Source organism: Lutra lutra, chromosome 2 (genome assembly GCF_902655055.1).
Source record: "Lutra lutra chromosome 2, mLutLut1.2, whole genome shotgun sequence".
Classification (NCBI taxonomy): Eukaryota; Metazoa; Chordata; class Mammalia; order Carnivora; family Mustelidae; genus Lutra; species Lutra lutra.
In genome coordinates, this window is record NC_062279.1 from 42,661,591 (window position 1) to 42,677,255 (window position 15,665).

General features: G+C 38.3%; 1 protein-coding gene across 1 annotated transcript; it reads right to left on the reverse strand.

Annotated features, from left to right (window-relative positions):
• Positions 1-2,542: 2,542 nt before the first annotated feature.
• LOC125092833 (importin subunit alpha-1-like) lies at positions 2,543-4,446 on the reverse strand. The gene has a single exon (XM_047717278.1). The coding sequence runs from the start codon at positions 4,395-4,397 to the stop codon at positions 2,808-2,810; it is 1,590 nt and encodes a 529-aa protein (XP_047573234.1). The 5' UTR covers positions 4,398-4,446; the 3' UTR covers positions 2,543-2,807.
• Between the last annotated feature and the right edge of the window lie 11,219 nt (positions 4,447-15,665).

Genomic DNA, 15,665 nt, shown 5'->3' on the forward strand with positions numbered 1-15,665 from the left:
TCAACTGATGAAATATCTTTTCATTTTTTTTTCAAGAAAGACACTATGCAAAAATGCTTTCCAAACTCTATTACAGAGCAGACTTATTTTTGTTGCTTATACCCACAAGGTCCAACCTAACTAGGCAGTGGTCTTTTTCACACTAATAGCCTGATGAGTGTTGCTCCACTATTTGTTGTTGTTAAAATTTTCATTCCTTTATAGAAGTAGTTTTTGGATACTAGCCCTTTATCTAATAATGCCTTTTGCAAATATCTTCTCCCATTCTTTTGGTTACCTTTTAGTTTTGCTGATTGCTTCCTTTGCTGTGCATAAAATTTTATCCTGATGGAGATCCAATAACTATTTTTGCTTTTATTTCCCTTGTCTCTGGAAATGTGTCTAGCAAGAAGTTGCTGCAGCCAAGGTAAAAAATGTTGCTGCCTGTATTCTTCTCTAGGAATTTGATGGATTCCTGTCTCACTTTGAGGTCGTTCATCCATTTTGAGTTTATTTTTGTGTATGGTGTAAGAAAGTAGTCCAGTTTCATTCTTCTGTATGTGGCTGTCCAGTTTTCAACATCTCTCATCATCAAGCAAATGGAAATCAAAACCACAATGAGATACTTCACACCTGTCAGAATGGCTAAAATCAAGACACAGGAAGCAATAGGTTTTGGCGAGGATGCTGAGAACACTCTTACACTGTAGGTGGGATTGCAAACTGTATAGTCACTCTGGAAACCAGCATGGAGGCTCCTCAAAAAGTTAAAAATAAAACTACCCTACAATCCAGCAATTGCATTACTAGGTATCAAAAAGAATGAAAACTTGCCATTTGCAATGATGTGGTTGGTGCTAGATAGTATTATGCTAAATGAAATAAGTCAGTCAGAGAAAGACAAATATGTGATTTCACTCATATATAAAATTTAAGAAACAAAAGATAATATAGGGAAAGGAAAGGAAAAATAAAATAATAAAACAGAGAGGGATGCAAACTATAAGAAACTCTTAACTATAGGGAACAAACTAAGAATTGCTGGATGGGAAGCAGGAGAGGGCCAGGGTAACTGGGTGATGGGCATCAAGGAGGCCACTTGATATAATGAGCACTGGGTGTTATATGTAACAATGAATCACTAAACTCTACCTCGGAAACTAATAATACATTTTATGTTAACTGACTTGAATTTAAATTTAAAAAAAAGAAAAGAAGAAAGGAAAGAAAAGAAAAAAGTAGCTGTCCTTTGTAATCTTCCGAATTCCTGGAGTTTTCTCTGTATAACTTGAAAGTGTAATCAAGACTACATATAGGGGACACCTGGGCGTCTGTCAGTTAAGCATCTGCCTTTAGCTCAGGTCGTGATCCTGGAGTCCCAGGATCAAGTTCCAAATCAGGATCCTTGCTCAGCAGGGAGCCTGCTTCTCCCTCTGCCTTCCGCACCCCTTGCTTTTGCTCTTTCTCTCCCTTCCTCTCTCTCTCTCTCTGACAAATAAATAAATAAATAATATTTAAAAAGAATAGATATAGAGATGTCTTTCAGTGATTTTTGTTTGAAATATGGCACTTTTAGTCTGCATATTCATTCAGATATGTATGCAAATAGATGTTTCTAATTTAGGAAAGGTTTATGCAGGTAAGTCTTTCATCCTTTTGTTCCTTATGTTTTGATTTTTCCCTAAAGATCATGCATATTTCTGAGGTAGGATCTTGCTTCTTAAGTTGTCTATTGTGTCCTTCAGGGTTTTATCTTGGTGACCTTCCTTTACATTATAGAGAGACTTTTCAATTTTCTCATCTATATACATCATTCAGTTTCCTAAAGTGTCATTTTATTCTTTATTCCCTTCAAAGGGTATTTAAATTATTCTGTTGAATTTCTAATTTTGGGGAAAAACCTTTACTTCATATAGATCCCTATTTATCCAGTCCTCTTGTGTTCTTATTTCGGCCTGTTCTTTGTTATTTTTCCTCCTATTTAATAGAGACTAGAGCTTCTCACATATTATTGAGGTAATAAATGGTTTTCTTAAAGTTTCTTCTTTTAGAATTTTCTATAATTTCAGGATATTTGCACTCCTCAATCTTAATATAATATAGATAATAAATATATACATATGCTTTTTAAAAACAAATTTCATGTTGTTTTATTTCCTATATACTCAGATATAAGTGAAGAAACCCCAGTAGACTTATCTTTGGCCAGCAGCCAGAGTGTGTGTTTCTCTCTGGCTCCACATTTCCCATATTAATGCAGTTGTGGCTTCTGAATGTTACAGAGAGGTAACAATTATGGAGTTAGAGCCTCTAAGCCAATTCCTAAAACTTAAATGTTCCTCTACTGTGACTGCTTTGAACTAAAGTGGAATATTTTTATGTGTTACTTCCTAGGTTTCTGATAATTTGAACAGATGGAATATATTCAAAACCTACTGTTCTCAGATTGTACTACTTCCAGGGCTTTAGGTCTCATTCATTGCTTATATTGATTTAATTGTAGGGATTGCAGATGATTCTTACCTTTCATAAGGTAAAAGTTTTTTTTTTTTTTGTTTGTTTGTTTTTTTTTTAAAGAAAAGGGTGGAATTTAATCTTTATTTACAGGACACTGCAAGAGAAGAGAGTCCACATAGAAATAAGAAACCCACTGGGAGGAGGAGCTTCATACAGTTTTTACAGTTTGGAACTGGTCAAGTAGAGTTTTGTTGTAAAAAGTGCTACAATAACAAAACACATTTAAAAAGAGTTCTTAGTAGAGAAACAGTAAGACAAACTTCTACCAAACAAAGCACACCACAAACAACTTTCTGCGTCGGCTGTACAAGCTAAAAGTTAAAGGTCCCAGCAGTGCCATCCTGAACCTGGAACGTATAGCCTTCAGAGGTAGTTTCTGGCACAATATTCTGATCTTCCTCTTCCTCTACAGAGAAATACTTCTCAATCAAGTTTAATGAAGCTTTATACACAGACTCATTTTCATGGTTTTGTAGAGCCTCGATTTTGTCCAAACCTCCACATTCTTCAATCATTATACTAAGTTTCTCGGTTTCACCTAGTTTCTCAGCAGCCTGAAAGATGTTGGAAATGGCATCCAGAATGACCAGAATAATTTTGGTATCCTTCGCAGTTAAGAGGTTCATCAATGGTTCTATTATGCCACAATGGACGAGGTATACAATCTGTTCAACTGTCCCACCACTTGTATAGTTGGTCACAGCCCAGACAGCTTCCTTTTGTGTCTTAAAGTCTGCCTTAGAGAGAACACCAACGAGGAATGGGACTAATCCGTGATTCACAACTTGCTGGATCTGGTCCTGGCGGCCAGCTGTGATGTTTGACATTGTCCACGTGGCTTCCTTCTGAATATTAGTTTTGGGGTTCGTTAGCAGGCTAGGAAAGACAGCAAGCGCTCCTGCATCTATTACAACCTGAGTCTGTTCATCTGTCCCAGTGACAATATTTCCTATGGCTCTTAGCGCAGGAGTCACAATGGGCAATTCAGTAGCTCCTAGAAGCTTCACGAGCTGGGGCACAACTCCTGTTTTCACAACCATTTCAATCCGTTCATTTGGACCATCCGTCAGGTAGGAGATGGCCCAGCAGGTATCTGCTAAGACCTCTGGATCATCGTGATGCAGGAGACGAACTAAGGTAGGAAGAATCTGCTCGACGGCATCTAGCGGGGGTGCGGGGTTCTTGTTGCGACAAAGGTTTGAAAGTGTCCAAGTAAGGTTACGTAAGTAGCCACATGCTAACGATGACATATCAGGAACCGCGAGGAGAGCCAGAAGCGGATCAACTGCACCATACTTGATAACCAAGTCTCGAAAAACGGAACCGTCACCTGCAATGTTTCCTAGAGCCCACACAGCCTGTTCGCTGATGTGGGCGTGGGAAGATGCCAACAGGGAAATGAACGCTGGGATCGCGCCTCCATCGACCACAGCCTTGGTCTGTTCTGATGTCCCGGAAGCAATGTTGGTGAGAGCCCAAGCGGATTCAAACTGAATGGGACTACAATCAGCTCTGCCCAAGAAGGACACAAATTTTGGAATCAAACCAGCCCGGATTATGTTGTCTATGGGGGGCTGCTTTTCCCGAGAAAGCAGTTTCCTAGCAGCTTGAGTAGCCTGGAGCTGGCTTTCCAAATTGTTGCTATTTATGCCCTTGACAATGTCATCAACCGACCAATTTACAGTGCCCAGGTTGTTGCGATTTTCCTGCAGTGGAGAGGTAGCATCATCGGGAAACGAGCTTACGTTTCTCCTTTTCAGCATCTGGTCATCCTTCTTCGCTTTCCTCAGCTCCACATTAACTTCTATTCGACGCCGCCTCATTTCTGTACTGTCTTTCCCCTTGTTCTTGAATCTGTTAAGGCGGGCAGCTGGTGAATTAGCATTCTCGTTGGTGGACATGGTTATGAGACAAAGGGAGAAAGCTACACGGCTGGCTCAGGCTTCCACGGGAGGCGGTCCGGGACGCGCAGGCTGCAGGTCAGCTGCCCTCAAAACGTCCACCACGGATCACCCCAAAGACGGTGTCTCATAAGGTAAAAGTTTTTATAACATGTTTTTGTACATTATTTCCCAAGTCCTACAAGTACTCAAATTTTTCGATTATATAATGGTTGGTATACACACACACACACACACACACACACACACACACACATACCATACCAGGCAGGATACAGTAGCTTATGTTATAATAACAGATGACTCTCAATAGGGTTGGGATTCATAATTCTATTACAGAGAAGGGCTAATTTGTGTAACCACTAAATCAAGCTATATATGTGATATGCATGTGTTATCTATATATAAAACATAAATGTACACTACTGGGACACTTGGGTGGCTCAGTCAGTTAAGCATCTGTCTTTGGCTTAGATCATGATCTCAGGGTCCTAGAATATAGTGCAGCATTGGGTTCCCTGCTCAGGGGAAGACTGATTTTTTACTCTCTCTCTGCCCCTCCCCATGCTCTCTCCCAGATAATTCTCCCAGAATCTTATAGTTGCCATTTTCTTGCTTTAAAGAAATGTCTAATATCACATTAAAAACCTCTTCAATTACTTAGTTTTGTCTTTTATCCATTATATTCAGACTCTTGTATACACACTGATACACAAAATTTTAAGGTTTGCTCATTGTTACTGCTTCTGAATAAAGTTATGTTTTAGCACTATCATAATCTTTGCATCTATAAGTGTTTGTGAAATTATTTGAATATTTTAGTTAATCCTTAAGTTCATAAATGGAGTAGAAAATGGGAAAAATAAGTATTGATGGTAATAATAAATAAAGGACTTAAAAACTAAATACAAGAATGGAAATAATTAGAAATGTCAAAATTTGTTATTTTAGCCTTAATGAGATGTTTATTTTTTTTAAATTTTGTATATTTAAGCCATATCTTCATGTATTCACTTGTAAAGGAAAATGGAAAAATAGAATAAATGAATTCTAGATATAGATCCAAAAGATGGAGTATAATTAAATAAGATATTAAATGACTTTTATACATATTTATAAGCATGACTTATGCTCAAAATTAAAGGGCTATATATGCATTTTTTCCAAGGTGCTATTAACCAGGGCTCCTTCACTTCTCTCAGTTTTCTAAGTGGATTTTTAGAACTACAGACTTCACGTCACTATAGGAGAAGAAAGGTAGCACTGTGGAGGCAGGGTAGGAGAATTAGTGGTTAACTCAAACTTAGCTGGCCAATTTTATGGGTGGTAAAAAATTTGTCTTTCTTACCTAGGGCAAATGTAATGGAAGGATGGAACAAAGGTGGGTTTTTGTTGTTGTTGTGTTTTGTTTCTGTGTTTGTTTTTGTATAAGCAATCTCTAGGTGTTAATGATGGTAGAACAGTAAGTTTTATCTCTACTTTTCATTTTCAGGGGTTGGAATAACTTTACTATTTGTGGAAATTCCTCAAACTTATCCAGCATTGTTTTATTCTTATATTTTTCTTTTGCATCTTTTTGGTTATTTTAGTTCAGAAAGGAGAGACATTGAAGGAATGGCTATCCAGATGCCATTTCTAAGGAAAAGTCAACAGTTAATATTGGTAAGGAGAACAAATACAGCATTAAATATAGTAGTTCAAATCATTTAAAAACTCTTATTCCAATTCAGTTTCCCATCAGTACTCTAGGAATGAAGGGTCAATTTGGAAAAGTCTTGTATTTCACATTATGACCTCTACATTCACTGGGCATGAAGCATTCTAGAGAAAAAGGGCATGAGCAGAATGGTAGTAATGTATTTTACACTGAATTTAATCATATGGGTCATTTTTCCAGGTATGGCTTTGTTGAATCTTGACCAGATGTTGAAAGTATTTAGTAAAAATTCAATGTAGATAATATTCCATTAATCTAGGAAATAACAGGAGCCACCAGGCCATTCTGGCATCTAAAAATACTTTTTTTTGTTTTCCATTTTGGGGCCTATATTCCTTTTTAATTTTTTTTAATTTAAATTCAATTTGGATAACATATACGGTATTATTATTATATCAAGTGACCTCCTTAATGCCCTTCACTGATTTACACCATGCCCCATCCACCTCCCCTCCAGCAACATGAAGTTTGTTTCCAATTCTTAACAGGCCTGTATTCTAAAGAAGATTCCTTATATACTGATATGTTTTCAGATTTTTTTTCAGCCCTTTTGTTTCAATCTATTGTGGTGGTGCCTCACTTTATTTGTTTGTTTGTTTGTTTTCCAGTATTCCAAAATACATTGTTTATGTACCACACCTAGTGCTCCATGCAATACATGCCCTCCTTAATACCTTCCACCAGGCTTGCCCATCCCCTCAACACCCCTCCCTAACAAAACCCTCCCACAGGCAGTGTGCACACCCAGCTACTGTCTCAGTGGTCACCCAAGGTCTGTCTCTGCACCACCATGACACTGAAACCATGAGCGATATTGGTCTTGGTGTGTCCAAACCCTGGCGGCTGCCATTGCTAGGACTGCTGTCTGGGGTCCATGCCCACACCCACGCCCAGGCGCTCTCACCTTGTGGAGGCACAAGCTGTAGAAGGCTATGGGATAAGGGCCCCTGACCTGAATCCATACTGTGTTCTCTCAGGAGCGGACTGGGTGTGCTCAGACCCCACAACCACACAGGTCACAGATGGCAGCCAGCCCAGAGACCGTGGGCCAGTGCCCATACCAGGCTTTCTCAGGTGCGGGCAGGGGTGTACCCAACCCAAGTGGTGGTGCAAGCAGTGGAAAGCTGCAGACTCAGGCACCACAGACTGAACTCCCAGCTGGTCTCTCTCTGGCATGGGTAGTCACGGGCGGTAGCTCTCCTGGGACCGTGTGGTCTTTGGCCTGTGCTGGTGACTGCCCAATTCCACCAGTTGCCCCTCAAGATATTTTGCCCTTTTTGAGTGCTTTTAACCAGTCACCAAGTTAATGCTGGTCCCCAATCACAGGACACTTTTATATTGGGGTATTACTTTCCAATGGGTCACTTCCGGTGGCTCCCTGATCCTTTGGTTTATTCTCCAATAACAGTCTGAGAGTTCCCACTCTGCGTTACATCTCCAGTGATGTCTTCTACCCCCAAAGAGATCCAGAAGTGTATAGTCTTACATCTCAGGCTGATTTCGTGGGTGTTCAGAGTGTTCTGCTAGATATTCAGCTCACTTTAGGGGACGGGTTGAAACAGGGCTCCTACTACTCTGCCATCTTTCCCCTCTCTGGTCCCTCACTTTTTGTTGTGATTCTTATCATCAAGAACATTTAAGAATATAAAACTTATTTGAAAAGTAGATTTCTTTTTGACTGAATATTGTATTCCTTCGTTAATAGTTTAGGCTACTAAACTATTCTCCGATAGCAAGAACCCTGTTTTTTCTATTTGCCAAATGATTCTGAGATTTTTATTTTAATTGGTAAATAATCTATCAGGATGTTTTCATAAAGAACCTAACAAATGATATCATAAAAAAGCTTTGGAGATCTGGATCTTCTTATTAAGTAGCTGTTTGATATTGGGTCTGTTATTGACCTTCTCTGTGTCTTTGTCTTTATTCTAAAAGGAGGATACAAATAGTTATTATTCCCTTACCAGTGTTGTTGTTATTATTATTATGTATCAAAATTCTTTGAAAAGTAAAGCTCTGTTATAAAAATAAGGACTCAAATAATTATTCAGGAGATATTTATTAAGTACCTACCATGTGCCAGGCCTGATCTGAGTTCTGGGGAGGCAACAGTGAATAAAACTGGAAAATGTCTTTACTTGTAGGGACCTCATATTTTTTTTGGGGGGGACATATGGTAATCAAATGAACAAATAAACATATTGTTTATCAGGTACTGAGGCATACTATGAAAGGAAATTTAAACAGGGAGGGTGGAAGGAAAATACTGTGAGTAAAGGGTGGAGAAATTTTATATAGGGTGATCAAGGAAGGCCTCTGTAATAATGTAACACTAAGCAGAGAATTGAATGGAGAAAAGGAGGAAAAATATATGCTGAAAAACTACTCAGCAAGAGTCAAGGCCAATAAAACAAGCCAAGAGCATTGGCTGTTTCTATCCAAAGGTAGACTTCTAATTTCTCTTAATTCTCAGACCATTTTCTGAAGCATTAGGCAGTTCTTAATTAGGATAAATTTGGTAATACGTAGAAAGTTCTTTCTTGTTTGAAAAGCACCCTGTTGATGCCAATTCATTTAGGTTTAAATAAACTGGAGCCTTGATAATAGTACCTGATATTTGTTGAAAATATATTCATATCTAATGTCCTGTGACAGTCACAAAAGTTTTGAGGTGAATCAGATGTTGTTATCTTTGTTTCCCAAATGCAGAAACTGAAAACAGAAAGTGCTTTGCAAAGCTCTGTAACTAGTTCTTGTTGGAACTAGGATGATCTCAGCATTTGTTGAACCCCTGCCCCTGGAGTCATTTCCTTGGAATATATGGGAGATTTCTAGAGACTTCACTGGCTTGGATCTCATAAAGATCCAACAGGGGACCTAATAGCCTTATCATGTCAGCCCACCAGGGTGCAGAAAATAAACACATGACCAGAGAGCTTGAGACTGCCTGGAAAAAGGCCCCAAACTCAAGATCTTGTAAATGAACCAACAGACTTTGGCCCTTTGTCTACTGACTGACTATAGTGGAAAGCTTTCTTGAAGCCATTGTTTAAGTACCAGAGAGTCCTGGGTGTCTAAATAGAAAACTGGGGTGTGAGCAGACCTCTAGCAGAGCTTCTGCCAGTCACCATCAGTCTCCTGGGGCCTTATTTCACCCTTCCTATCCTGAGTGTCACTGAGCAGCAGCTCTGTAAGAGCCAGTGATATTTTTAGTTCTGTCCTTCCCATGAATACAGGGGTCATTCTATTTGTTTCCCAGTTAAATGGAAACAATTTCAATCAGTGGCATTACTCATCCTTCCAAGTACTGGGACTCAGTGAACTTCAGGCAAGGGAGAGATGTGTACCAAAAAAGGAAGCATGCTGTCACCCAAATGAGTGGGAGACCCAAACTGCTGCTGGGTGAGGCTCTTTGTTTAGACAAATCAGCTTCTCACAAAAATGGGGCTTTGAGATCATCATCTACTGTATACTTTCCATGGAAACTTGGAACCAAGTGTTCTATATCTCTCAAACAGAGATAAAGAAGAAAATAAAACAACAACAATAAAGATAAGCTCTTTCTTCCCTCCCTGTCTTCCTATCCTCCTTATCTTTCCTTGACTTTCTTTTCCCTCCAAGCATGGGAATGTTGGTGGCCTAGAAATAGTGTGGTGAGTGGAAGGAGGTGTGGTGTGGAGGGATTACATGGTTTCTGAAAGTAGGACAGTAAAGCAAGGAGGGACACATAAAATAATGAGCTGAGTACATGACCTAAGTCCTTGTAAGATGCTCACATACACTTATATGCACATCAATGTGGAAATAGCTGTATGTGTAGGTATAAAGTTTAGCCATATATAAATATGTGTGTATGCATGTGTACATATATACATAAATATATTTCTTGCTTTTTTTTTGCCCATAAGGCCAATAAGAAATAACATACTAATAACAATAAACAAACACATACCACCTGGATCTTGGTTTCTAAATACCATCCTCCACTAAGGGGAACCAGGACTCCCTAAAATAGGCTGATTTTATGACTACAGTAAGAAAATTCCAAGGTGAGTCTGAAACATCTTCCTATATAAAAACTAAGGACGTGCTCAAAGAATGTTGGAGATATACCAAAAGGATAAAGGACACAGAACTTTTACTGGCAAAATCTCAGACAATTTGAGTATCAAGATAAGTACTGAATGTCATATTACAAACCAATGAATAAAACAGAAATCATGAGTCTGATAAATAAAAAATAAATAAATAAATAAATTGAGGAGAAGTAAAAGTTGTTTCTTACATTAGACTGTCATTTAGTAAATGTAGAAGTGATGATTTTATAGGGAAAGAAAACGTTTCCTTCCTTCCCTTCTTGGTTCTTTGGCTGGTCTAATAATTAAATTGACATAAGACAGATTAAGAAAAGAAGAAACAAATTTTAATTTCCTAGGTGCAAGAGCTCACAAAAACATAAGACTCAAGTGACCAAAATAAACAGCTTTTATACCTTTTAGACAAAGATTCAATATATTTGCAGAGAATTGACAAAACTAAGGAGTTTGGGTCTGGGGTAAATTGGTGAAGGTATAACAAGGTTTGTTTCAGTCTTAAATCTCTGGTGATAAGGATGTCTCTCTGTCTTCTGGTACAGGGAAGGTACCTTTCACATGGAAGACTTATCTCCTACTTTCAGGGGGACACCATAGAGTTGATTGTCCTTCTTGTACCAGCGCCTTTTTAAGTAACTTTAATTCAAAATGACCAAAATGTCACAGTGGTATATTTGGGTGGCCTTCAGTAAACCTCATCAGTTTGATTTTCTCCTCTGAAACTTCCTTGGAAGTTTCACATAACAAAATTTGAGCTGATGGATATGAAGAACAGAATCAGCTTAGTAGCTGGTAAAAGATCTACAAAGGGAGGAAAAAAAATACACAGATCAGAAGAATGAACAAATGGGGGAGAAATTGAAGCACATTTCCCTACAACCCATTAAGGCAGTTCTCAATATTGGGAATAGATCAGTCAATAAAATGGCTGTGTTTCATTTATCTGATAGAACGTATTAATCTTTTTTAACAGATGTAAGTTAGATATTACTTGTCCTATTTAATTTATATAAAGACATTTTTCACGACCCTTTCCTGGGTAGTCAGTGTATCTACAGCATGATTTTGGAGGGTTAGTTGTTACCTTCTGACTGGAGTAGGTCAAAAGTCTGCATAGTGGCATTGTACTCTTTTTCTATTACCATAGAAAGATTTAAGATTGCCTTTTCCTAGGTCTTAATTCTTGGGAATTCATTAAGTCTCAAAACTTAGAAATAAGGTCCTCAACATTGAAAAGAACTTGGAGTAGTAATACACAAGCAGATTTTCTACAATTTCTCATCCTATATGATGACATAGCATGACTTTATGAAAGTGGAACCTGAGTTTGTGATTAATCTGATTGGCATTTAAAGTGGAATATCTGGTGACAGAGGAGCCAAGAATCCAAGTCCACATCATCCTGACCATTAGATGGAATACTTTATAAACCTTGTTGCCACATAAGAAAAAAAGACCAGTGTGATTCAAAGATAAAGTCAGAACAGAATTCACAGTTTTCCACATCTGAGACATTCCCTGACATTTGCTACAAGTAATGTTATCATTGCTACATCTCCACTTAACATATACTCCTGTTAGTTTGTAGGAGCGGAATACATTGCAAAGTGCCTGGAAAAGGAGGCCTTCAATCTAGTTTTGGCAGCTATAAAGCTAAGTTTTGTCACCTGGCCAAGTTAATCCAGATTTTTATCCATTCATATATAGTTTGGGGTATTGGGCAGTCTAATCATGGGAGTAGCTGAGATAGCCCAAGTCATACAAAGTTGGCCTGTGAACCATTCAAAACATTTTGTGATTTGTCAACATCTGTGCCATAAAACATAGTGCTACAGTCAATTTTAATCTCCCTGAAATGCTTGAAAATGTCTGTGAAATCAAACTACAGGGCTTGATTGAAATATTTTCCTGGTATGTTACCCAGGAAAGGTCCAGTGGCATGTCTGTTTTCAATACAAAGGGAAACTTTTTCACCTATTGTCTTTATCTGGCATAAAGTACAGTTTTTGAGCTTCTATAGAGGTTTTCCCAGTTCAAATAACTCACTAGAAGAAGAAACCAAGTGATGTTTTTTTGGTTGTGGATACTATACCCTGTCATTCATCCATCTTCCATACTTAGTCCACCAGGTATTCACATGGGCAGGAACTTTTTGTTTAGGTTATTTTGCACTCTCCAAATGTTGACACAATCAATTGATGGATTCACTAGGGTTTGGTAAAGTAGCATAAATGGGTCTTTAGATTGCATGTGACTTGTTGAAAAAATAATGCTTAATAGGAGCAAGACACAGATTGAAAGAGAATTATTATATAAAACCTAGAAGGGGATTAGGACAGATTTAAACAATTAAACTCCAGTCAGTCTTCTAATAAATAATTAATAAATAGGTAAGAAAAAATATTCATTAATAAGCTCTGTGTGTGTGTCTGTGTGTGGTAGGGAGTCTTACAGGAAAGGAAACAGGTAAAAGCAAAGTTTCTTGATGTTAGGAAAAATTGTCCACTTTGTGATGCCTTCTGTTTCAAAAACCTGGAACTGTAGGGACTGTCTTCCAGTTACTATGGGAAGGATAATCTGTATATATGTTGGTATGATTTCCATGAATTCAGGATTTTTCTTTTATTTTGGTAACAGTGTAGGTTGTTAGAATACCTCATAAAAATTTTCCCAGAGAGATGACAGAGCATATTTTGTTCTATAGACTTGATGTGTACCTGGCCTTCTGGTTGGTACTATAGACTTGATGTGTACCTGGCCTACTGATAGCAAGTCTTGTCAGTAGAGATCATGCCTTTTTTTATCTATTGGCAATATACTTCAAGTACACAAGTTAGTTTTTATATGCAGCTAGTCATAGCATCAAATTGTCCACTTATGTTCCTACAGTGTTCATTTAATCTAGGAATGGAAAGTTTAGAGATACCATGAGGCATTGAATGTCCAAACACTATTTCAAAAATGGGCAATTGACAGTTTCTATTTGGAATATTCTGGATCTTCTGGCCATTTAGCTCCAGTTTCCTTTTGGTTTTGTTTTAATATATTATTTACTTATTAGAGAGAAGGAGAATGAAGAGGCGGGAACAGAGGGAGAGGGAGAAAGAGGTCCCACCTCAGCAAGCAGTGAAGCGCTGTGTGGGGCTCAATCCTAGGACCTGAGCTGAAGGCAGACACTTAACCAACTGAGTTACCCAGACCTCTGTAGCCAGTTTCTTGACAGATGTTTACTAAAGCCCTTTTCTGTCTAAATTGTTAGGTACCACTTTTCCAGAAGATAGAGAATTATACAGGATATGAAATTTTAAGGAGACCTTCAGACTCATTGTAAGCAAGTGGTTTATTTCTGCTATAAAATGAGTTCCCTAAAGATGGTAGAGGAGTAGGAGACTCCATTTCACTGGTCCCATGAATTTAGCTGGATATCTACCAAATCATTTTTTTTTAAGATTTTATTTATTTATTTGACAGACAGAGATCACAAGCAGGCAGAGAGGCAGATGTCAAAGATGTCAAAGATAAAATTCAGGATAGCAATCATAAAGTCAATAGCTAGGCTTGAAAAAGAAAAAGCATTAGTGACAATGTAGGATCTCTAAGAGCAGAAATGAGATCTAATCAGACAGAACCAAAAAAATGCTATGAATGAGATGCTGTCTCAGCTGGATACTCTAACCACCAGGGTAAATAAGGCTGAAGAGAGAATAAGTGATCTAGAAGATAAGCTGATGGAAAGGAAGGAAGTCAAGGAAAATAGAGATAGGCTGCTAGTAACACATGAGAAAAGGTTTGGAGAGATTGATGATAGCATGAAAGTTCCAATATCAGAATTATTGGGGTCCCTGAGAGGGTGGAGAGAGAGAGAGGGCTAGAAGGTATCTTTGAGCAAATAATAGATGGGAAATTCCCTAATCTGGGAAGGAAACAAGCATTCAAGTCCAAGTGACAGAGAGAACCCCTCCCAAATCAAGAAAAAATAGATCATCATTCAAACATATAATAGTGAAGCTTACAAATCTTACAGCCAAGGAAACAATCCTGAGAATAGCCAGGAGAAGAGGTCCCTTGCATATGGAAGGAGGAATATCAGAACAACTTCAGACCTGTCCACAGAAACCTGGCAAGCCAGAAGATCTGGCAAGACATATTCAGGGTTCTAAATGAGAAGAACTTGCAGCCAAGAATACTTTATCCAGCAAGGCTGTAATTCAGAATGGATGGAGAGATAAAGAGCTTTCAGGACAAGCAGAAAGTAAAAAAAAAAAAAAAAAAAAAATGTGACCACTATGCCAGCCCAGCAAGAAATATTAAAGGGGGTTCTGTATGTGAAGAGAGACCAAGAGTCACATAGACCAGAAAGAAACAGAAAATCTATAGAAACAGGGACTTTACAGGCGATACAATGGCACTGAATTCATATCTTTCAATAGTTACTCTGAATGTAAATGGGGTGATGTTCCCATGAAAAGACACAGGGTTTCAGATTGGATAAAAAAGCAGGACCCATTCATATGCTGTCTACAAGAGACTCATTTTGAAGTGAAAGACATCTCCAGATAGAAAGTGAGGGGGATGGAGGACCATTTACCACACTAATGGAACTCAAAAGAAAGCTAGGGTAGCAGTCCTCATATCTGACAAATAAGACTTAAAAAAAAAAAACCCAAAACTGTAATAAGAGACGTAGAGGAACACTATCTCATACCTAAAGGATCCATCCAACAAGCATATCTAACAATAGTAAATATCTGTGCCTCCAACATGGGAGAAGCCAACTACATAAACCAACTGTTAAATTAAGACAAGGAGCAACAAAAGTTGGTGAGGATGTGGAGAAAGGGGAACTTCCTTACATTGTTGGTGGGAAGGCAAGTGGGTACAGCCACCCTGAAAAACAGTATCAAGGTTGTTCAAAAGTTAAAAATAGAGCTGCCTTATGACCCAACAATGGCACTATGGGGTATTTACCCTGAAGATACAGAGGTAGTGAAACAAAGGGGCACCTGCACCCCAGTGTTCATAGCAGTGATGTCCACAATATCCAAACCATGGAAGGATATAAGATGTACTACAACAGATGAATGGATAAGGAAGATCTGGTCATATATACAATAGGATATTATTCAGCAATCAGAAAGGGTTAATATCTACCATTTACATTAACATGGATGGAACTAAAGGGGATTATACTACATGAAATAAGTCAATGAGAGGAAGACAATTTTCATATGGTTTCACCCATATGTAGAATATAAGGAATAGCATGAGGACCATAGGGGAAGTGAGAGAAAACTGAATGGAAAGAAATCAGAAATGGAGATAAACCATGAGGAACTTTGCACTTTGAGAAGCAAAGTGAGGGTTACAGAGGGAAGGGCATGGGTGGATAGGGTAGCCAGTTGGTGGGTATAGGTGGACATGTGTCATAATAAGCACTAGGGGTTGTATGCCACTAAT